At 34.4% G+C, this 25,446-nt stretch overlaps 1 protein-coding gene across 4 annotated transcripts in view; it reads right to left on the reverse strand.

Annotated features, from left to right (window-relative positions):
* Positions 1-1,818: 1,818 nt before the first annotated feature.
* Positions 1,819-25,446, reverse strand: part of LOC128207816 (steroid hormone receptor ERR2-like) — a 91,441-nt gene continuing 67,813 nt past the window's right edge. For 3 of the 4 annotated variants that reach the window (XM_052910958.1, XM_052910959.1, XM_052910956.1), the window contains exons 4-8: positions 16,167-16,304; positions 13,601-13,792; positions 12,895-13,007; positions 12,234-12,393; positions 1,819-11,835 (exon numbers count right to left, since the gene is read on the reverse strand). In XM_052910958.1, the coding sequence (XP_052766918.1) occupies positions 11,594-11,835; positions 12,234-12,393; positions 12,895-13,007; positions 13,601-13,792; positions 16,167-16,304 (845 nt within the window). In that variant the 3' untranslated portion in view covers positions 1,819-11,593. The remainder of the gene's footprint in view (positions 11,836-12,233; positions 12,394-12,894; positions 13,008-13,600; positions 13,793-16,166; positions 16,305-25,446) is intronic. The other variant, XM_052910960.1, reaches the window with a different exon arrangement.

Here is a 25,446-nt window from a genome sequence, read left to right on the forward strand (position 1 = left end):
CTGCTTAATTCATTGCTTAAAAAAGGTTTTAAAAGAACCTTTACACATATTACGAGTGAAACATATGTACAACAAGGCAGATAACTCTTACTGTAAAGATTGTCAATGTATGACCCTTCTTCCATTAAAAAAACAAGAACAACAGACAAGCGTTGGTATTGTATTTGTGGCGCTTTTGTTTATAATTGTAATTCATTGTAAGCTCATTAAAGCTTTTCCTTCAATATGACGTTGACTGTTTCTTTGGTAACCAGTTCATCATAGAATCAAGACTTCATTTTTGCACATTTTCATTTACCTGCGTTTCAACACATGACGGTCGCATACTGGACCTCTTTATTCCTCTTCTATTAATTACGTACGACGGTCGTGTAATGGACCAAAGCACATCACTCTCATTTCTCTTACATTTCTTACATACGACAGCTGCATAATGAGCCAAAGCACATCACGCTCATTTTTCTTACATTTCTTACATTCGACAGCTGCATAATGGGCCAAAGCACATCACTCTCATTTCTCTTACCATTTCTTACGTACGACGGCTGCATAATGGGCCAAAGCACATCACTCTTGTTTGTCTCATATTTCTTACACTCGGCGGCCGCGTAATGGGCCAAAGCACAGCACTCTTTGTTTTTTTTCATACTTCTTACGTACGACGGCTGCATAAAGGGCCAAATCAACCCACTTTTATTTGTCTCATATGTCTTGCGTACGATGGTCGTAAAATGGGCAAAAACACACCACACTTGTTTGTCTCATATTTCTTGCGTACGACGGTCGTATAATGGGCAAAAACACACCACACTTGTTTGTCTCATGTTTCTTGCGTACGATGGTCGTATAATGGGCAAAAACACACCACACTTGTTTGTCTCATGTTTCTTGCGTACGATGATCATTTAATGGGCAAAAACACACCACACTTGTTTTGTCTCATGTTTCTTGCGTATGATGGTTGTATTATGGGCCAAAGCACACCACTCTTGTTTGTCTCATGTTTCTAGCGTACGACAGCCGCATAATGGGCAAAAACACACCACACTAGTTTGTCTCATGTTTCTTGTGTACGACAGCCGCATAATGGGCAAAAACACACCACACTTGCTTGTCTCATGTTTCTTGCATACGACAGCCGCATAATGGGCAAAAACACACCACACTTGTTTGTCTCATGTTTCTTGCCGTATAATGGGCAAAAACACACCACTCTTGTTTGTCTCATGTTTCTTGCGTACGACAGCCGCATAATGGGCAAAAACACACCACACTTGTTTGTCTCATGTTTCTTGCATACGACGGCCGTATAAGGGGCGAAAACACATCACATTTGTTTTGTCTCATGTTTCTTGCATACGACGGCCGCATAAGGGGCGAAAACACACCACACTTGTTTGTCTCATGTTTCTTGCATACGACGGCCGTATAAGGGGGGAAAACACACCACACTTGTTTGTCTCATGTTTCTTGCATACGACGGCCGTATAAGGGGGGAAAACACACCACACTTGTTTGTCTCATGTTTCTTGCATACGACGGCCGTATAAGGGGGGAAAACACACCACACTTGTTTGGCTCATGTTTCTTGCGTACGACGGCCGCATAATTGGCAAAAACACACCACACTTGCTTGTCTCATACTTCTAACGAACGACGGCCGTATAATATGCCAAAAGCACATAACTCTTGTTCATCTCCTATTTCTTACGTACGACGGCCGCAATATGGGCCAAAGCACATAACTTTTGTATGTGTCATATTTCTTACAAACGCTTGAATCCTATCACCGGACAAAAAGACAACAACACATTGAAATTAGCTCCATTCTTTACTTTATATATATAACAAACCCGAGGTATACTTTTTATTTCTGATAGTTACCAACAAAAATATACTTAACTTCAAAACACAAACATTCTTTGATCAATCACATCTCATACAAAGAAGGCTCACGGGTCGTTCATTTCTGATTCCAGCAACACTTCTTGAAAAACCTTTGTGTAACTTGTAAATATGAATTATTGTTTGTAAAAAACATTTTTTTCTCCTCAAGAATTTCAATTTCAAAGCAACATTTACCATGGCCTTAAAAAACACTCCGAGCATTTCTTAATCAAAAGAAGGAAACATATTGACATTTTTTGATATATTAAGAATGAACCACTGAGTATGATCATCTCTTTGCTGGTTTTCCAATTAACCTGTTGTTAAAGTATGGTAAAACACCATCCCACATGAACGACACTGTAAGTCCTGTTTGTAAGAGATGAAGAGGAAAGACATCACTACACCTGATGAAAACACTATTTCCTACAGGTTCCACTAATCCACAACAACAACAACGCAACACTGAACAGCAACAAAACATGGTGTTAAGCAAACGCCTTCTCTATATATAAACGACTTCTCTATATAAAACATTACATGTCACGTTACAATCATCGCTGGTATATCATTAATTGGTACTAGATAACGAGCTAACAATACTTAACAAGCAACAGTTAAAAAAACATCATAACAATATTTTGGCATGATTATTAGACTTTATATTGTTTAAGTAAACACATTGACATACTTAGTTTATCAAAAAAACACAATTACATTCCTATAGACAAGTGTTTAACAAAAATTAATGTCAACAATTTGTAATACAATTTATCAGCCAAAATGTGATACAGTTTAACCCAAAAGAGACATATATTAGGAATCATGTAAAAAGAGTTTCAGTAAGTTTTTTGTATTCTTGACAAATTTAAAAATGTTTTTGAACATTTAATTTGAACAGTAGATAAGCAACAATATATTTCTGAAATTATCCTAATGTTGTCATTTTAATGTATCACATTAGAACTATTTGCCCACAATAAAAAAATATTTTCAACACATTATTTCAAATACCATTTTCAATGGGAAAATTGAAACTAGTTATAAAAGCTAACAATCTATTCCTTGTAACTAAAAAATCATATATTGTGACAAATATGTGGTGTTGGCTTTTTAAAAATATTTTTTCTATAAACAATTAAACTATCAAAAAAGTAACAAAGTGGTGTTGTGAATAAAGCGCCTGATAGCAACTTAAATAAATGCATTAACTGTAACAAAAAAACAACAATGAATCAATGAATAGTGTGAGCATGTTACTAACCAGCAAATGTAATAGTTTTTTAAGTATTTTAGAGCAAGAGATAATAAGAAATTAGAGTTGAAAGTGAAACTGTTTTTATACAATTTAGAAATAATGACTAGTTTAATCTACCTCAGAGGGCCAAAGCCCAGAGAAAGAGAAATAAATTATGTATGAATAAATCAAATAAATGTTACAGAATCTATAATAAATGAAAATATGAAGAAACCTATATCAATATACCAGGGCAAACAGCATCAACCATATATCTATCTTGATCAAACTGCTTTCTTAACCACATAATATAATAAAGATATACCTCTAAGTTTGGCTTAATATAAATAAGAAAAAAGATCTCATGAGCCATACTTGGCCAGAAAAGTGTTTCTAACAATTAATATCACCATTCTGACTAATTACAGCTCATGATCAAGACGACCTCTTATCACCATGACAACTGTGTTGCCATGGTAGCAATGGTCCTCCACCAAACTAAAGCTCGTGACACTCGAGGGCTCTGTTGTCTGTTCTGTGCCTCACAAACACCTTGATTACTATTTTAATTGCTGCTCTACAAAATATACTGAGGCCAAATAATAAAATATATATATATTTAAAGCCCAAAACAAGCATGTTAGCAGAATGTCTGTTCAAAAATAAAAACTGAGCAACAAATTCCTTATAATCTTACATTGGTAAGGGTTGAATAACAGAAATTATTAAAACAATAGCTGACTTTTGTTATTGTTGGCATCATAATCAAACAATGTTCTTGTTGATAAAAGCAATAGCTGACTTTAGTTGTTGTTGGCATTAAAATCAAGCGATGCTTTTACTGATAATAATTCCAAAGATATACATGAAAATTAAACAAAGTATGGCTATCATCCTTTAGACAATCACACGACACAAATTCAAGCAAAAATACATTAAATCTTGTTAAAACAGGGAGAAAAGGGGCCTGAATTAGCTATCACATCTACAATGGCAATGTCTCAGGAGCAGAGATCCGGAATGAGAACATGGGGGAGGAATGGTTGGTTGCTATGGGAAATAATATGGTTGCTAGGGAACCACACACCACTGCACTGTTGCTATGGAATTTGAATATATAAATAGTACCAGTCCAAAAATAGCTGCCTATATTGTAGCTGGAACTGTTCATTTGCACCAAGGTAAAACAAGATGGCAACAAATCAATGGCATATGGAAACTGTTCTGTCAGGCCAACTTTAAAAATTGAGGTTTGAAGTAGCGAGCAAAAGTTCAACACTGAAAAACTTCCATTAAAACTGGAGTCAGCAAATCAGTTTTGACCTTATATGCTGTTATCTTGGTATTAAAGTATCAAACTCGGGCCACTAGAAACCCACAATTTTTTAAGGTTAGCCTCAGTACTCAATACCAGGTGATGACCATAACGAATGGAACAGAAAATGCCATCTCAAATGTACAAAATACTGCCTGTGATAAGATCTGAACACATACATTGGCATCCAAGCTTACATGTCTCTCAGTAGACAGTCTTAAATAAATTACATGACATAATATCATCTCACATGAACTAACTGTATTTGACACATGTTTATGTAAAATGTGATCATTGATAAATTCATATGAAGCAAAGACTACATACATGTACAATGGTACAAGTTAAAATGCCCAGTGTAAACTTCACTATATGAATGTGTACAAAAATGTTCATTGATCGCATAACTTAATATAAAATGTTCATTTCTTTTACATTATCAATTCCTACAACAATATGAATTTCTTATGAGCTATTTCTGGCCTGGTTCTACGGCATCTGACTTTCATAATCTAATAATACTTCAGTATTTTATGTCGGAACATATTCAATCTTGTAATACAACTTTTATCAAATGTCTGTTTGTTTGGACTTTATACTTCTTCTAATTTTATTGTATTTCATCAAAGTTAGAAAGCTGCAAAGCCAAGGTATTTAACAGTATGTAAAGACTAGAAACTAGGCAAGACCATTAAAAACAAAGTATTTGGATAGTGCTGCCTTGCATACCTATCAACCATGTCAAAATATTTTAAGTGTACACATATATAATTCAAGAGCAATTAAATAACATGTTCTAAGACAATAAACTTAAGTAATCATCAAATTACTTGGCCAAACATACAGCCAGAACATAAAGCATTTTTATCTATGAGAATCCATTAAATTTCAAATTTGGCTTTGATAGGAAATGCTGCGTCTTTGTACATTTTTTTTACTATTCTTTTTTGGTTTTTAAATGTATATCTTCTGATATTAAAATGTATATGTGTGTTGATTGAATTTGTTCAAATAAAGAGCATGTTTTAAGAGAAGAGTTCATATACATTCAGATCAATTTTTAAATTATCACAATAATACACAGATATAAAATCAGTAATTTTAATATATTTGTTTTCTTTTATATTTTTTCAATAACCATGTAAGGATCCGCCGAATTATACAAATCAGTTTGAAAGGCTGACACTTAGGTAAGATTAGGCAACAGATAAATAATGCTACTATTGAATAAATCTTAATTGATTGAATAATCATTATAAGAACATAAAATAAATGCTTCTGAAATAAACTAAGCAACAAGGGTTCAGCTAAGCAAACCCGACACTCGTCTATTATTTATAGTTGAAAAAGGGGCACAACTGAACAATGATTAAAGCAAGAGTTACGGACCTTGCTATACATGTTTGTATTGTCTCTGGCAACATATGTACCAAGTTTGATCTGAATATCTTTAACCCATTTTGAGTTATGGCCAATGTTGAGATTTGTGCCCAACAATGACAACGCCGACACCAACACCAAGAAGTATGACAATACCTCAACCTTTTTCTTCGAAAAACGGATGAGCTAAAAATCTACGTTTGAGTATGACATAAACATTACGTGTATGTAAATCTGAGCAAACTTAAATACCACAGTCAATAATTGTAATACATAAACACAAGTTAACAGATATGACTAATAAACTATGAATATACTGTATTGGTAACAGAAAATACCAAAGTACGGATGTTTTTTGCTCTCACAAATCTGAGTATGAAAACAAAGAGTGAAGTATTGGATTAAATTTGGAAGGTTATATTATTTATCTACAAAACATTTGGTAAGAAAACAATACTTCTATATATCCCCTGTTTTAACCTAGCACACTTGTTATAAAGCAGTTACAAATTAGCAGAACCCATAACATCGCTCAAACTTGGAATGTATTTGCAAATATAAAAAAAAAAAAAAATGCTGTCTTTAATTTGCAAACTCACTTTTAAAGCTACTCCTTTCATTTTTAATTTCTTATAATTTTTGGCACCATCATAAATTTTACGAAGTTTCTACGAACTTTAAGCTTGGAATGGGCAATGCTTTTTGTAGCTACTTTTAGCACTTTCAATTCAAATCACAGATCAGATACACTGGAAATCACTTCTATAAATACACAATTGGACCATCTTATTAATGGGCTTTTCGAATTATCATTTTTTCGAATCGGTATACCTTTGTAGTTATATTTCCTTTGTCCAAAGAAATTGTTAGATTGGTCAGGTACGACAGAGCTAGTTTGAATTTGTAAGTAACTCATTCAAATTCAATTTATGACCTAAACGTAATTTTCAACTGAAATGTGTGATCATACGATTTTTTTCGTATGCTCGATATTGTCATAAACTTGGTATTTTGTTCTATGATTTATCTTCTGTTTAACACTTGATAATTTGTCGTACGCTTGATATTTCGTTGTACACTTTATACTTTGCACTCTTGATATATTGTTGTACACACAATATTTCGCCATTATAAGACCCGATATTTCATCGAACGCTCAATGACAAGATGGCACCATTGTGTTTAGAACTACATGTTATATCAAACAATCAAATATTCATTGGTGGTTAGCAAGAATGTAACCCATTATCTTAAACACCAGGCTTAGAATTGTACTCAACTAAAAGCTAAGACAGATGTGCAAATGCCCTATGTTTCCTTGGTGATTTCAAACTATCATATCTAAAATACAAATACCAAAAAAAAACCAAGATGTTGATTAAATCTTATTTCAATAACTGTCAAAGTGATTTATTCTTTTTAACTTATATAAGTTAATAGTAATTTGTAGGGTATTAATTTGTAGGGTATTGGAAAGGGATATGGTAATCTAGCTAGGTCAAATCATAATAAAACGCCAGGCAAACGTGAGGATGATAGCCTCAAATTTGATATATTACCATAACACACCTAAACTGGTCCTTAGGGTTAGGTTTATACATAATGTAAACTGTTTACATGGTGACCAGGACCTTGTAATATCGTGTTGATTTACACGCCCTTCCCTTATGTGTATACACATATTGAGTATACATTAACAACACACATTGTATACACATATCAAGTATACATTAAACAACACATGTCGTTTTAAAATCTAATCTACCTACTTTAACACTTGTAAAGTTTAATGTAACGGCAACAAAACGTTAAATCAGTACAAAAAATATTTACAACATGTGTCAAACTACATGTATATACGTTAAATAAAATGCAATATCTTAATGATATTTACAATGTGAATAAATAACTTATAATGTGAATGTCTCTTGGTACCTAAACACAAAAGGTAAACATTAGAAAAGGCCACATAAGAAATGGGAGTTCGGCATCAGCCACACACAATTCATTTAGCAAAATATATAGTACTGTATTTCAAGCAATAACAGTTTTATAGCCTAAGAGCCAATTATGTGATATTACTTAAAAAGAAAATGCCAACAAGGGCCTATGCTCTACTGGCATGAATTTTTGGTTATATACTACTTACATTCAAAGGGAAGCAATCAGTGAACCATATGTTTCATAAAGGGCAAAGGGAAAGAACTACTACAATAATACATAAATGCTACTAGGGCTGCAGCATTTCAAGGGCCTTATTCCAGTCATGTAAGAATGGGACTGGGCTCTCATGGATTGCTAACTACTGTATAGGTTGCTGTATTCAAACTGAACACTGTACAAGCAATTGTTCACTGAAGCATGGACGACGTACACCACGCCATGGCATAAGCTCGTTTGGCCCTTGGCCAGTAGAGCTTACAAGGAATGGTTAGATTACAGTATTATTTGTCACTGAGTTACACTCAGTTAGCATATTATTTGAAAATTAAAGGGTGACTAAAGAATGTATTGTTTAAAGTAACTTTACAAATTTACCATAAAAAATGAGAGGTCAATGCAGAACTCCACATCTTAACAGGACTTTGGTAGGTTCTTAAGACATTTTGAATCCCCTCAATTAAAAGAAAATCCCCAGAAAACTTGATCAAGTAAGACTTGTATGCCTTCTGTTGACTGCTTTAAACTTTGTTCCTGACAATTGGTATCTAGATACAACTTTTTATAATTTAACAACTGGGAATATTGAAACAATAATTATACATGTAACTGAAAGACGACCTGTTACCCTAACGCAGCAACATGGAAGGAAATATATTATCACCCGCCTGTCACTGTAACAGAATATATAATCACCTTAGTAAATAGTAATTCTCATAGCACAGGGAAAACAATGTCAATCTATCTATAAGGGGACCTTATACAGTATACAAAGTGAAGCAAATTGGAAAACAGCTGTGCCAAAACTGACAGCGTTTCAGGCATATCTAACTTGTAAAATGGTTACTTATAAGCATTTACAGTATTTATCTAATGTACCAACTTTCATTAGCGTTTCTTGCTGTATTATTTTAATAGTATATTGTACATAATGGAGCCCCCCTTCAATAACACATCTTAAAATCAACAATTTCCATTAATTATAACATCAATGTCACAAATGAACTGCCCAAATCACCCAATCTTTGTAGTACTGGCAAATCTTTTTTAAATGGATGTATTACTACTTCAAAATATCTTTTGAGAAAAAAATACCATAGGTTCATTGAAAAGATGCAGCCATTGTGTACATTATAAATAGATACATACAAGGCATGCTTAAGCACATTGTGGTAGTATATCATTAACTTGCTCTAAAAACAAAGTTATAGATTATATTATTCCCAACATTGCACCAATTTGATACAGCTGTTTTCGAAAAAAGTCACTAAAACATTATATCAATAACTAAAAACAACAAAAAAGGTGACTAAACATGAATACAGGACAATAAACACCTATATCACACATTATCTTGGATATGGGAATGAACCAGATTAATGAGTTGTACATGAACAAGTCGCCGTATGTCCGAGGGATTTTTTACTTTTTTTTGTATTTTTTTTTAATTTTACTGATAAAATATACTATTTTTTTTATATATATTTTTTCAACTTTTTATATTTTTTTTTATGATTTTCTTCCTCTAATTTTAATATTTTTTTTGTTTGTTTTTTTCGTTTTGCAATTTTTTTGTATTTATTTTTTTTTCACACGTTTTATAATTTTTTTGTTTGGTCATCAAAAATATTAGGTACAATACATTAATTAATAATTAATTACATAATTGAATGTTATTGCTAGTTTATGAACAACAAAATAATTAATGCTGTGGTAAGGATTTGGTAACACATTTCCAAATGGTATTGTAACAAATATTATTGAGACCAGTTTTTAAGTGTTTTACTTTTTATAACAATTTTCCATTTTGTATTTTTTTTTCTATTTTTTGTAACATATTTTTTTTGCATAAGTAAGTTTATTACATATAACCAGTTTGATTGGTAGGCATATAAATACAGGTATATAAACAACAGATTTCATGCTTACCCCGTCTTCCCCATATGACTCATTCATACATTTTATTTTCTAAGCTTTTTTTTGTGGACACGGCATTTCATGAATAATGCAGCATTTATTGAATAAGTGCAAATCTTAAACTCTAATAATCTACTTTGATTAATATAACCATAAGCAGTTAAATGTTTAAGCTTTGATTCAATAGATACGGCAATTCATTTTGATATTTACAAATACATGCATTAAAAACACAAACTAATAATATAAATATCCATATTTGTTCAAACCATGTAAATTAATGTTGCATGCAGTGATAATGAAAGTTGAACTATTGATATTTTAAACTAATGGTCTTGGACCAATTACATAACATTATAAATAAACTAGAGGTTGCATAGAAAAAAGGATAGCATTGTTTCTTTCAATACAGATAATATTGTCTGTTTTCTACATTGTCATTGACTAGTGCACTACATAATTTTTACGTCATTTATAAGTGCACTACAAATTCTTACAGTGAAATCTACGAGTGCACTACAAAATGAATGCTTAACCAATCATGAAATGTGCCTTGTTATGTAATTTTGACACTGGATTTCAATCTTAGTTTCATAAATCTCAAAAGTATCAGGAACAAGTCTGAATACTTTGAATTCCTATAAGAATGAGATTATAAGCCAAAAGCCCAAATATAAATGATTTTTTTCAAAGCCCCGGTTTGCCCAAAGCATGTGGGTATTTTCATCTCTTTCAATGTAGGCAAGATTTCACGCATGTATGTTAGACATTTTGTTTTGAACTTTGAACTTAAGTGCGGACTATATATAATAAAGGAACCTAAGAGTAAAATAAATATCAGAGATTTTTAATAAGTTGCCCTAAAATGTCAAAGTTGAAATGGTTTATGGGATCTGAGTGTGTGTGGGGAGTGGAATCGAAGAAATGGACGTATGATTACGATGATATGGCTCTGTAATGAGAAATATCACACTAATCTAGAGTTCATGTTGAACTTCAAAAATATCACACTAGAAAACGTTTCTACTAATCTACCGGCATGGGGAAAATGATACAAAAAACCCTGCCGCGGGTGGCATTTCGATACACCTTCTAAACTAAGATATACACATTGTAAGGTTTGAAACCGCCCACGGTAAAAGTTTGTAGTATTTGAATTTCACGCACTTGTATCAAGCGTCCTTTGATATACATGATGAGCGATGAGCTGAGATCCTTGAAATTACGTGCATGATCTCGTTGGCTGAGCCTGCGTCGTCCTGCGAAGACTGCCACAAGCAATGAGCGATGAAATATACAACTTGAGCACCGCTGTGATAAAACAAGCCCTGCTTCGACCTCATGAGATATCTTGTTAGTGCAATAGTTTCCTATATCTGAGTGCAACCAGGAATTGTATATGTATTCCTCATCGTTGAAACAATTTCTGTAACATTGAATTATTTCAATTCCTGAATTCGCCTACTAGAGATTATTACATTGACACTTGATTCTACAAAATCAAATTTCTAATTAAAAGCTTATAACTGAAGATTTTTTCTTGTAGCATAGTAACATTTTGTAAGGTTGTAGTATAACTCGCACTTTTCAAGTTCACATATAGGGAGAAGAGCCCCTTTTGCTCACAACTGGCACTCAAGGTAATGAAGTCTGAAGTCCCAACAATCAATAGCACAGATCTAGCTGATAAGCTGACATCAGCTGTCCGCTTCGAGCATTTCAAGAAACAGTTTGTGCATCATGATTTTCCCACTCTTTTTCACATCAAACCAGTACTGCTTGGCGAGAAGTTTCAGGTGGGTCATTGCTGGCAAGAGAAGGTACAGTTGGCCAACACGTTTCAGCCCGCCATTGCTGCGAGACTTGACGTAATCGGTGAGAGACTCATGAAGCTTCTCCTGAATCGACTTGCCTGCATCACTGCGCTCTGTTACTACATCTGCAAGGAAGATATAACTTTAATTAAATACATGGTGAAAACCTCTATTTTATATCATTATTTTTTTAAACAAAATCACCGTTCAATTTCACTAGAATTTCCATAGTTAACTGAATACAATAACTAAGTCACCACCACCCCTCATACCATATGCCATGATAATCAGCCCCTGTTACACAACTTACCAATATAGAATAGTATGATACTCTTAAGAAGAAAGTACTCCTTCCATGTGATGTTCACCTCCCAAACCCCAGATCACTATAGGATATTCACCCACTACCCCCTCACTTGCAAATCTAGATGAGTATGATACTATTGAGATGAAGGTAATCCTGGTTTCTAATGCTTAAACTCCCCCCATCCCTACAGGATAATCACCCACTACTCGCACTCACCAATGTTAAAGAGAATGATACTCTTGAGAAGAAGGTACTCCTCACGCGTGATGTTTAGACTCGTGAATTTCTTGCACATCTTCCTGGTGAGAGTGTCAAGCTCGCGGGAACACCCATATTTCTCCGCCTGCTCTGACGTCAGCTTGTAGTCTTCTGCAATCTGTGTGATAGACAGGAGAAATGTCATGGTCATGTTAAGCGTCATAAATTTGATGCCACGGCATGAATTATAATCAGCATCACACCAATTCCTATGTTTTTTATACAATGCTACATTATTGCCAATCAATCCAACACTATTTTTACAAGCTGAAATTTTATGGAAAATGTATTTGTTTGTTACAAGCTACCATACATGTACAAGAAGGTTACACACTACCATATACTTACTCTGAAGGACTGCACCTGTACACAAAGCCACACACTACCGTATGTATAAAGGTAACACACTACCATAAATGTACTGGAAGGTTACACACTACCATATACATACCTTTGGGATGCCATGGTAAGGACTGCAACTATAAACAAGGCTACACACTACCATTATTGTACAAGAATTATACATACCCTAAGGATGGAATAGTAAGGACTGGGCCTGTTCACAAGGTTACACACTACCATAATTGTACAAGAAGGTTACACACTACCATATACATACCCTGAGGATGCCGTGGTAAGGACTGGACCTATACACAAGGTTAAGAAGGTTTATCTCTAGCCAGGAGTGCTGCAGGAGATTCATCTGATCCGAAAGGCTCAGGCTGGCGAAACCTGTATAGAGAAAATAATATCTTAAATAGAAGGAAAGCAATAGAAATACTACAACTACATGTACTACTACCACTACCACTACAATTAGCTGAATAGACTTTAATTTCTGAAGTGAGATATGAGCGGCTTATTGTAGAAATAACAGCACTGAAGATATATACGCCCTTACAAGAGAGCTTAACCAACTTACATCAATATCTTTAAGTACTTAACTTAATTACTTTTCTTGCCAAAGCTCAATGTTAAATGAGTTGGATATTGAATTCGATAATTACAGTTTTATAACCATCTTGTTCATTGACAATTAGTAATAGAATGGTAAAATGTTCTTAAAATTACACCTGATTTTAAATATTCTACACTAAAAATATTTTAAGATCTTGATTGTGTTATCTATATTCAAAAGTCCAAAAAAATATAATTTGGTTAACTGATCATAAATGTTTTCTTCAAATTATATGAGTTTACGTTTATTCAAACATATCATTGTTTTTCACTACTGATGAAGGCCGCTTAGGTGATCAGCCAGAAAAAGTTAGAAAACTTAAATTAATTTGTTTTCTGTGGGGTGAAATTGTTTAAAGGTTTTATACCTGGAACCTGTTTGGCCCAGCTGATTGTAATGACAAGTTCTCGGTCGGCGAGGTCAGACAAAACTGTTAGAAATTTGCACTCATCGTCACGAACGCTTGGGTCCGCCCGCGCGTACAGTTTCTCAAGCTGTCCTTCTATGCTGACCAACTGTTGGAGAATTTTGTTGTCCACAACTGAAACATAACGTTTCGCTGTAACAGAATAAGAAAACAACATGTGATGATTATGTGGGATGATAGCATGCAACCAAGCAATGATATTAGTATAATCAGGAGAGCTGCCAGCCAACTTCACATAAATGATAACATCTCTGTTGAGTCTTGGGCATAACATCACTATGGGGTCAAGGGCTGTCACCACTATGGAGTCAAAAGGGCATAACACTAGTATGTAGTTAAGGGCATAACACCACTGTCGAGTTAAGGGCATAACACCACTGTCGAGTTAAGGGCATAACACCACTGTCGAGTTAAGGGCATAACATCTCTATGGGGTCAAGGACATAACACCACTATGGAGTCAAGGACATTACACCACTATGGAGTCAAGGACATAACACCACTATGGAGTCAAGGACATTACACCACTATGGAGTCAAGGACATACAATCTCTATGAAGTCAAGGACATAACACCACTATGGAGTCAAGGACATAACACCACTATGGAGTCAAGGACATTACACCACTATGGAGTCAAGGACATTACACCACTATGGAGTCAAGGACATTACACCACTATGGATTCAAGGACATACAATCTCTATGAAGTCACGGACATAACACCGCTATGGAGTCAAGGACATTACACCAGTCAAGGACATTACACCACTATGGAGTCAAGGACATACAATCTCTATGAAGTCACGGACATAACACCGCTATGGAGTCAAGAACATAACACCGCTATGGAGTCAAGAACATACCATCTCTATGGGATCAAGGACATAACACCATTATGGAGTCAAGGACATAGCACCATTTTGGAGTCAATGGCATAATGCCACTTTGAAGTCAGGGTCATAACTACACTATGGAGACAAGGACATACCATCTCTATTGGATCAAGGACATAACACCACTATGGAGTCAAGGACAAAGCACCATTTTGGAGTGAAGGACATAACAATACTATGTAGTCAAGGACAAAACATATTAATGCTAGCTAGGCTAATAATGATATCACTCATGCCCATGTGAAAATGATAAAATTTGAAGATTTTTTGCTAAGCTGATGAAGAGCAAATGTTTAAAGCATGCAATGCACCGTGTTTCTGAAATATAAACATTGTTCTGAAAAGTGATGCAACAATGACACCATCAAAAATGGAAAAGTAGAATATGATCTTATAAATCCATAACCCCCTGTATGACTGATGACATAAAACCCTTTAAACAAAACATATTAATAAAACAAATATAAACAAAACAGGCATATAATGACTTTGTCTGTGTCAAATTATTTGACACAGACAAAGTCATTATATGCCTGTTTTGAAATATAAACCTCATTGCTTCATAATTTAGCTTATGAATAAAACTAATCAGATTTTTTTGTATACTCGATTTTGGCACTGTTTCAATCGCCACAATCAAAGCATATATATCTTGCCTTGATTTAAATTGGTTTATTTTTAGTGTGTTTTTTTTGTGTTTAATATTCATTAATGTCTCTTAAGATGTCAAGTGATTGATATTCTATCTCTTTTCTTTCATGTTCAATGTCAAACATTCAAATGCATACATTAAATGCATGATCAAAAGCCTATTACTGATGACGTCAACATGCATGTTTTTGCCTGTAAGTGCATCGAGAGTAAAGATCCATCAATGTGTTTCAATTCAAATGGGATCACAATATTGGTTAACATTTGATAGATGATTAAAAGAAACCAATTCATTATAAACTCATTTGATTTTAATGATCAAAACATAAAAAGCATATGATTTATGTTAAGATAAAAATAAAATATAAGCGATATTTTTTGACTGGGGACTTTGTGGCCATGTAACTATTAATTACAAAAAACAATTTATAAAGGCATTTTTTTCTCTCAATTTCAAAAAAACATTTAATTAAAAAAGTCTACCTTGAGCTAAAGATACAATCAAAGCTTACTTAAAAGAGCAAAATTGCAAAGATTTCAGATTTTAACATTCGTAAAAACAAAAATGCTTTCTATGGTTGCTGAATGCACACCTGGCCACAAATATCACTAAAATACTTGTTATTTTTCAATATAAAGCAAAAAAATCCACTTTATATTATATATAGTATTATAACTGACCTTGAACAAATTAAATTAGACTCAGGTACAATTTTTGCTGTAGAATTATTTTTCTTAGGAATATAAAACAACTATAATATTTTTGTTTTAATATCAGACAAGCTAAAATTATTGCACCCAAAAAAATCATGCACCTTAAAATGCAGAGTCATCGAAAGCCACGATCAAGCCATTCCCATACAACATGATAGAAAAAATTGTAATGATTGGCACATATATATATATTCAAAGGTGATTAACCGACTCAACTAATGAAACTAATGAAGAAGCGACACATACTGCTATATGAGTGGTTGTTGATGGCATTGTCTAAACACTGTTTCTTCACGATGGGAAAGATCTGTTGGACATAAGGGTAGCTGTCAGGCGAGCGCTTGTACTTCTGTCTGCCACCACGAACACGATCCAGACGCACACCTGAAACATAGACACACTTAGAACATTAAGTATTATTAATAAAAATCAAATTTGAATCTAAAGTCTGAGCCAAATGCAAAAAATAGATCTACACCATGCACGAAAAAAGATTGCCGCAGTACCCACACTATTACTAGTCTGTTTTTTTATTCCTTTTCTTTTTTTCCAGATGAGCCAGGGAAATAGCTGTACAATTATTAGACTTACCACAACAGGTTTTAAAAGGGCAGTAAAAGAGTATCTAGATGGGACGACACATTTTTCATTTGTTTTTTGCCAGGCTAAAGGTTCATTTTGAAACCCCTGTTCTCTTCGCAAAACAAACAAGCTTAAATTCCCATTTCTACAGGCCTTATTGGCTTCAACTTTAACAGCAGTGTACAGCACAGAACTGTATTGGCCTTTCCACATGCCACAATGTCATGTGCTTCAATAAGGACTTCACGATTATAATGATGACCAGTACGGAATACAGCACAGACATCGCGAAAACCGTCGGTCCGACGGTCCTGACCAATAAAATTTGACTCGGTCCGACTAAATTTGTGATGGGGTCGGTCCGTCTGACCGACAGTTTTCACGGCCAGATGTAAAAAATAATGAAGATTTAATCTTTATCAATTATCAAACACAGCTTAAAAGTAAGAATTATTTATTTTGTTTAACAGGAAATAGTGTTTTTATCATAATGATATTGTCAAATTACCATTTGTTTACGAATCCGATGTTGTTTTCCAGTAGTGTAGCTCTGTGAACTGTTATTTGTGTTCAAGTTTAATTGATTAATATCTTAATACATTTTTATTTCTTGTAAATGTAAAATTAGCAACAAAGGCTTTGAAAAAGCAAGTTTCTTTCGGACCAACAAAATATCAGAGGCTGTCGGTCCAAATGACCGAGACTTTTTCTGAACTTTGGGGATGTCTGCAGCATTAAGATTGAATAAAGGTTGGGTAACTCTGTCATAAAAAGCATGCTTCAGATCTAAGAGTTCTTCCCCTTAGTGAAGAAAACCTGCAAATATTTTGAAGAATTATTCTAGACATAATTTATACATCCAATCGTAGACTCTCCTTTCCAACAATTGACCATACAATATAAGTGCATACAATTATCACATATTTTTTCCGAAATTGTACCATTCAAACCAGGGCTTCTAAAACTTTGGAACCTCAATTTTTTTTACACTTTTTGAAACTGAAATCGGTCTGGCCTGGTCAAAATCGGTCCAGACCGGCAAATTGCCGGTTTTTAGAAGCCCTGATTCAAACGTCCCATGTAAATCAATGATAAAAACCATAACATGTAAAAAGGTTTTGAATGAAAATCGGGATCTACAGAAACTCAAAAGTTGTAACATATTGGACGAGTCTAATAATTATTTTAGTATATTGTACGCACTAAACTAAGGTAAGTAACTCCATGTTGAAATGCACTTTCAGTCCCAGGAGTTCTTGCCCTTTGTTAACAAGTGAGATCTTATTCAGCAAGTGCCTGAATCTGCAGATATTTGATGGAAATACCAGAATTAGAAATACTGATACAGACTTTTCCTTCATCAGTATGTTTCCTGTCAAAATATCATAACAAGAAACAGTAAATTCAGCTAGAAATGAACCATCTTCTCCAAAAAATACCTCGAAAAAGATAAGGAAACGAAAGATACCAACAAAAAAAAAAAACTACCAACAATTAAAGGAAGTAAGATAATGGGTCATTCACAGAAAAACTGGTGCATAGTTAGTTTAAAGCAAAAAAAACCCCACACAACTAACCACGACACACAACTGATGAACTCCAAAGCAGAGAAACGTAAGACATTCTGGCATTTTCAGCAAGAAAACAAATCTACAGTAGTTTCATATATCATATTCTGTTGGTGAAATATACAGATATAGGCCACTATAAATTAATTGCTAGAATTTCATACATCTTTTTTAATGTGGGAAGGGGGTTACATTTTATATTTCTTAGATGACTGTGTCATGGTTGAATTTGTGCTCATGCTCTTTCTTTTTGCACATGGGGACCATATACATGTGTTTCTAGACAAAACACAAACACCATCGTAACATTTCTCCTTTTTTACATGTGATTGTTTACATTGACACAAACTGGTATAAATAAATGCCGTTCCAGGACAGTACTGGATTGATACACAAATACAGACCCTTGTTCAGCATTTTGATTTGAGTTGGTAGAATTTAAGGGGGGGCGGAAAAAAAGAGGGGGCAGGCGGGGATGAAACTCCAGCAATTAATTAATAGAACTTTGCTTAATGGTAGGTATGAGGAAACAACCGGTAGGCAATTATTTTTGACAATGCAAGGTGATTATCACATACTCCTGTTCAGAACTGTAAACCTGAGGTTTCTAATAAACCATGTAATGTGACAGAAGCCCATTTCCCTGTTACGCATTTACATTCTTGGCGTATGCCGAACAACAGCCAAATTAAACACACATGGGTTAAACAACAAGTTTCCACCCCAAAAAATGTTGAAATAAACAAGAAATAAAATGTCAATATTAATTTCATTGATAATTAAGAATGGATTATACCTTGATAAACTCATCGTTTGAAACATTGTTTATTGAAATATTAAATTTACTGTTTCTCTTATATATGCTGGCATTTCTCTGCTGCTCAAAATGCCATGACGTCATTTAAAGCATTAAATAGAATTTGTTATTCCTTTCGGGGTAAAACTGCAATACCATGGAAATAATTTTCAGAATATTGTTAAAGTTAACGACGTCGTTAACGTCATCATTGTTAACTTTTAAATCATTACTACTCATACATTGTTATCTGCAGTAATTGTCATAAATATGGAGACAACTGTTCCATCTGTACTTGTTGTATTTAAATATATGAGAACATCATAAAATATTTCACCTTTAAATGTTAACAATGATGCTGTTAACGTCTGAAAAATCTATCCCATGAGCACCCAAAAGTAAATATTTCACATGTGAAATATAGTTATTACTATCGTGTTGAAACAAACAAGAAGCATCTACACAATCAAACCAGGAAATAATTGCCAACAGGCAATGTCTCGTGAGGCAATTGTCCTCTCGATGAAAAAAGAAAGAGAAAGAAAACAATTATTACACAAAAATAGACAAAGAAGTAAAATCATTTCAAGTTCATATCAACTTCAGAATTTTTTTTTGTATCACGGAGTACTTGTCTCTGAACTTTTTGATAGTAATAAGCATTGATGTATGTGTGGTCGTGACTACAAACAGTTTAAAAGGGGCAATAATCGAGAATAATAATAACATTTCACTTCCTATTTAATTTAAACTCCTGCATCCGTGACAGAAATGTGATTTTCAGCCCCAACAAAACAACTCTAGTCTGAAAGCAGTCTGTAACTGAGCTTTTATGATGAATAAAGCATTTAATTTCATTATTTACTTTATGTCAATAGAAAGAACGATAAAAATGTCTATCTACCATAAATATAACAACTTGTGGTAAATATGGGTTTGTACGTATACGTATGATAAATTAAAGCCAAGCATATAGACTTTTAACCAATATTATCCTGTTTTAAATGTTTTGTAATCAGTGGGGTCCGTTATCAAACTCCCCCCTCACCCCACTTCCACGGGATTTTATGGTTGTGCAAAAATAGAAACCTCAAGGATAAATTAAGAGACACAGTTCCATTTAGCATCTAGATTGTTATTCATGATAACCATTCCCAGTTCCAAAAATTTGAGGATGAGCTAATAGTTCACACTAAACCTGCAAAGACACTATAATGCTATGATATTTACCAAGTTAACTGTAATATTCTCCAAGTTTAAAGGGACCAGACACCAGATGATACCATTGCAAGATTTTTTTTAGTCAAAATCTTAGAGAAAATTGATGTCGTTGTGTACAACACATTGAATCTTACTTACTGATGTATCACATTGATTACAACACGTGTATCTTTCGCAGTTTGTGTGTATTGTTCTAATTTGAAACCAACTGGGTCGGTCTACAACGTAAATCCCAGTAAATTTAAATAAAGTGTTGGTTAATGTATCTGTACTTAATCATCATGTGATTTTCACATGCTAAATATACACACTGAAAACTGGGAAACCATAATGCACTATTTTTAAGCAGGTAAAATCAGCTAAGACAGTGACAAAATATTATTTTAATCATGTTAAATCATGTATTATTGGCATCATACCAGCTCATTTTTGAAAAATCTAGGCTTGTTTTGAGGAAATACTGTATTTGCCGATTTTGGGACCATCTGGTGTCTAGTCCCTTAAACTCTACAGACTTATTCTCTGTATACTGTATCAAGTTGTCAGCTGCATGGTGTTAGACACCTACACTAACAGATGCACCAGGCAAACAAAGAAATACCAGCGCCTACCATTGCCATAGATAAGTACAAGACTGTTTAACAAAAGCCATGTAGCACAGTCACCATCTGTTCTTTGTCTTTGGTAGAATGTCTTGCTAGTTATTTGGTTGTTAACTGGTACTGATTCAGGATTAGGCGTTAGAGTGAGCTTAACTTCCAGGCCCTCTCCCCAGAACAGAACTTATGTATATGGTTTTATTACAGGGGAAATGGGGGTCCTCCCCTAAAAATATTGTTGCTATTGTCACTTTTAAATGACGCATTTTTTTCCTTTTATATCAACATGGAAAATTTTTCTTGAACATTAAACACCAGAAGTGCCTGGGGATAACATATCTTGTCCAAACACCAGAAGTGCCTGGGGATAACATATCTTGTCCAAACACCAGAAGTGCCTGGGGATAACATATCTTGTCCAAACACCAGAAGTGCCTGGGGATAACATATCTTGTCCAAAAAGCCACATGGTATTTCAGCCAAACTTTCTGCTTCTATAGCCATACTTTCTGCTTCTATAGCCATACTTTCTGCTTCTATAGCCATACTTTCTGCTTCTATAGCCATACTTTCTGCTTCTATAGCCATACTTTCTGCTTCTATAGCCATACTTTCTGCTTCTATAGCCAAACTTTCTGCTTCTATAGCCATACTTTCTGCTTCTATAGCCATACTTTCTGCTTCTATAGCCATACTTTCTGCTTCTATAGCCATACTTTCTGCTTCTATAGCCATACTTTCTGCTTCTATAGCCATACTTTCTGCTTCTATAGCCATACTTTCTGCTTCTATAGCCAAACTTTCTGCTTCTATAGCCATACTTTCTGCTTCTATAGCCATACTTTCTGCTTCTATAGCCATACTTTCTGCTTCTATAGCCATACTTTCTGCTTCTATAGCCATACTTTCTGCTTCTATAGCCATACTTTCTGCTTCTATAGCCATACTTTCTGCTTCTATAGCCATACTTTCTGCTTCTATAGCCATACTTTCTGCTTCTATAGCCATACTTTCTGCTTCTATAGCCATACTTTCTGCTTCTATAGCCATACTTTCTGCTATAATAGTCCTGGCATTTTCTTCTATTATAGCCACACTTTTCTGCTATTATAGCCATGGTACTTTCTGCTATTAGAGCCAAACTTTTCCAATATTATGGCCACTTTTCTGCTATTAAAGCCATGACACTTTCTGCTATTATCGCCAAACTATTCCAATATTATAACCAGACTTTTCTGCTATTATAGCCATGGTACTTTCTGCTATTAGAGCCAAACTTTTCCAACATTATGGCCACTTTTCTGCTATTATAGCCATGACACTTTCTGCTATTATTGCCAAACTATTCCAATATTATAACCAGACTTTTCTGCTATTATAGCCATGATACTTTCTACTATTAGAGCCAAACTTTTCCAATTTTATAACCAGACTTTTCTGCTATTATAGTCATGGTACTTTCTGCTATTATAACCAGACTTTCTGCTATAAATGCCATATTGTTCCTTCTATTATAGCCAGACGTTTCCACTTTTATAGCCATACTTTGCGGGCAATTTATCCAGACGTTTCCACTTTTAAAGCCATACTTTGGGGGCAATTTATCCAGACGTTTCCACTTTTATAGCCATATTTTGGGGGCAATTTATCCACACGTTTCCACTATTATAGCCATACTTTGGGGCAATTTATCCAGACTTTTACACTATTATAGCCAGACTTTTCTGCTATTGTAGTCAGACTTTTCTGTGGGCAGTGCCCCTTCATTTATGCCCAGACATCACTTGGAAGTTATAATATATCATGGGTTTCCCTATATATTGTCCAAACATGAATGAAACTGTCAAAATCAATGTTGAGTCTTGCTAGCAGGCAGGAGCAGAAAAATCGGTATTCTAGTTAACTGATTGAACACTTCCACAACTAACATTCTCTGGGGTTTTCTTTCTTGCTTTTTCCCTGTACAGAACTGCAAGAGCTGATGAAAATTCCTAGTTCGACCTCTTCCACAACTTAAGTACAGCCAAGGGAAACACCTGTCCAATATATTGTTTCAACCAACCGATAAATCTGTATTTACAATTTTACGATTTCATTAAAAGAATCAGTCTAAAACTGGTTCACTTCCAAACATTTCCAAGATAAGATGCAAAACTGAATAAACTCCCACATAAATTCTGAAACTTTTTTCTCCCTCTCTACCTAAGAAATGCAGAGCAATATAATGAATGAAGAAACAACACTTCATACCCCAAACATCAATGAAATGATTTTTACAACCATTAAAGCAGGATAGAAATAGCTTCTGTGTGCCATATCTTCCATCATCAGAGAAGTGCAGCTAATTATTCCAGGGAGACTGGAGTTAATTGGTGACCACTCCTAACAGACATATCTTTCCCAAGAGAAGGTTTTTTTTCTAAATTTGCCCTGACGTCATTGCACCAAATACCAACCAGTAAAGCAAACATGTTTTCTATCCATTGTACGTAATCTATCATCGTTGTAACATTGACATCAATTATTAGGGAAACTTTTATTCACTCATGGTGCATTGATATGAATTACTATTTTTCCACACCAATACAGCATTGGTAAAATACATCAATATTGATGGCGATTTACGGCCCTCTTCTCTTTAAAGCTTTTTTCCCCCAGAAACAAAAGCCATGTACGTAAGCAAACTCCTACAAGAATTCAGAACAGACAATTAATACGTCAACATCATCTGGAACCCATGGTTAACATTTTAAAATGACTTAACACAATGGATTTTCCTACTAACATGTTTCATGGTAAAGTAAATAGACATAATTCTGTTCTTTAAATGGGACTCAAACCTATGATTGAAATAAATGTATGCCTCATTTATAATAAGATCAAGAGTACTTATTATCCAACTGCGCTATCAGAGATTTATAATTTGATATTAAATAGTTGCTTTTCACCTATAGTTAAATCTCAAGAGTCCTTTTTTCTACCGCACAAATTGGCAAAGATTTGGCCAGATATAAGCAAAACATTATCAAGTTAGTACTGGGAAAATCAGACAATGGAATAATTCCAGCCAACATGTGTTAAATGACAGAATTGCAACAGACTTTTGTAATGCTTGCAGCACCCAAATCTTTGCTAGTTCCAAAAGGTGAATCAAATGAACTATTTGTGCTGATCACATCACAATGGAGGAAATATGAGACTATGTTTTGTTGTAATATGACACTGAAGACTCGGAGCTAGCTTGGGGCTACCACACTACATTTTGTATCATATTCATGTCTTCCATAGAGGGGTGACCAGTCAATTAAAAATGCAGGGTCATAACCTGAATATTTAAGTGAATATACTTGAACCGTCCTGCAACCTCAACCTTGATCTAATTGAATATAACAAGTACTGGTAGACAGCCCAATTAAGACGAGGACAGACAACTACCAAAGGCCGGATGAATCTGGTCTCACGCCTGTCAACCTAAACAAGACACCATTCATCCAACATTATATGTATAAACCACCTGACAGCAACAACAGCCACAATTAAGCAATCTGTGAAGAGACAACAGTCTGCATTATACGAACAGGGAAGTCTAGAGATGCAGACCTTTAATTCCCGTGTCACTGAGAGCAACAGCTAAATCAATCCATAATAATTATTATAGTACTCAAATTTGGCTAAGGAGCACTGCTTATTTTATAAGCTTAAAAAATATATAGCTCTAAGTTTAAACTTTATTTATTTTACAATGATTAAAATGAAAGTTATATTAACTTTTCTTAAGTCACTCTAGTTGGCACATTGTTGCGCGAGAGTGTGGTCTTGTTGTGTGGAGGTAACCGGAGAACCCGGTAAAAGCCCACTTTTCTTGCTTGGTGACCACCAACCAAACTCACATGCGCCCAGGCTGGGAAACGAACCCAGGTCGCCTTGGTGAGATGCGAATGCACTAGCCGGACAATCTACATATAGCTGTTAAAATAAATACAAACAGTGAATGTATATATTATCAACAGCTTGTAGACAGAGATATTTACATAAATTGAATTGGAAAATATTTGAGGTGGTACGCAAACTTTAATGTTAATTCCAAGTCGAAAAAGGGTAATAATTCTGTCAAAATGCTCGATACAGTGACTTCCTCCTGTGTACAGGTTAGGGGCATGATGGTGAACAAGCGCTCGTGTTTCAAAGCCAGATGTCAATGGACTTTGAAAATATTTGAGGTGGTGCGCAAACTTTAACGTAAATTATAAGTAGAAAAAGAGGCATAATTTTGTCAAAATGCATGATAGAGTTACCTCCTCCTGTGTACAGGTTGGGGGCATGATGGTGAACAAGTGTGCAAAGTTTCAAAGCCATATGTCAATGGACTTTGAAAATATTTGAGGTGGTACGCAAACTTTAACATAAGTGGTTACGCCAACGCCGACGCTCGGGTGACTAGGAAAGCTCTCATTATTCTTCGAATCGAGCTAAAAAAGATTATTTAGTCGAAAAGGTTCCTATCAAGTGAACTTAAGTCAAATATCACATCAAGATAAATATCAAAGTATCCTGATACAAAAATTTAATCTTATAAAAAAATTTATCTGGTAAAATTCTTGTAATTCTGTTACAAATTTCTTTTGAATGGACAAATCAGCATCGTATAAATATAACCGATGCATTAATTGTCAAAAATTGAAGCCATATATGTGTATATGTTAGTAAGTCAAGCCTTAAGTGATGGCCTTAGCAAATTTTGAGCAGTTTAATTTATAATA

The sequence above is a fragment of the Mya arenaria genome, chromosome 11 (genome assembly GCF_026914265.1).
Source record: "Mya arenaria isolate MELC-2E11 chromosome 11, ASM2691426v1".
Taxonomy (NCBI): domain Eukaryota; kingdom Metazoa; phylum Mollusca; class Bivalvia; order Myida; family Myidae; genus Mya; species Mya arenaria.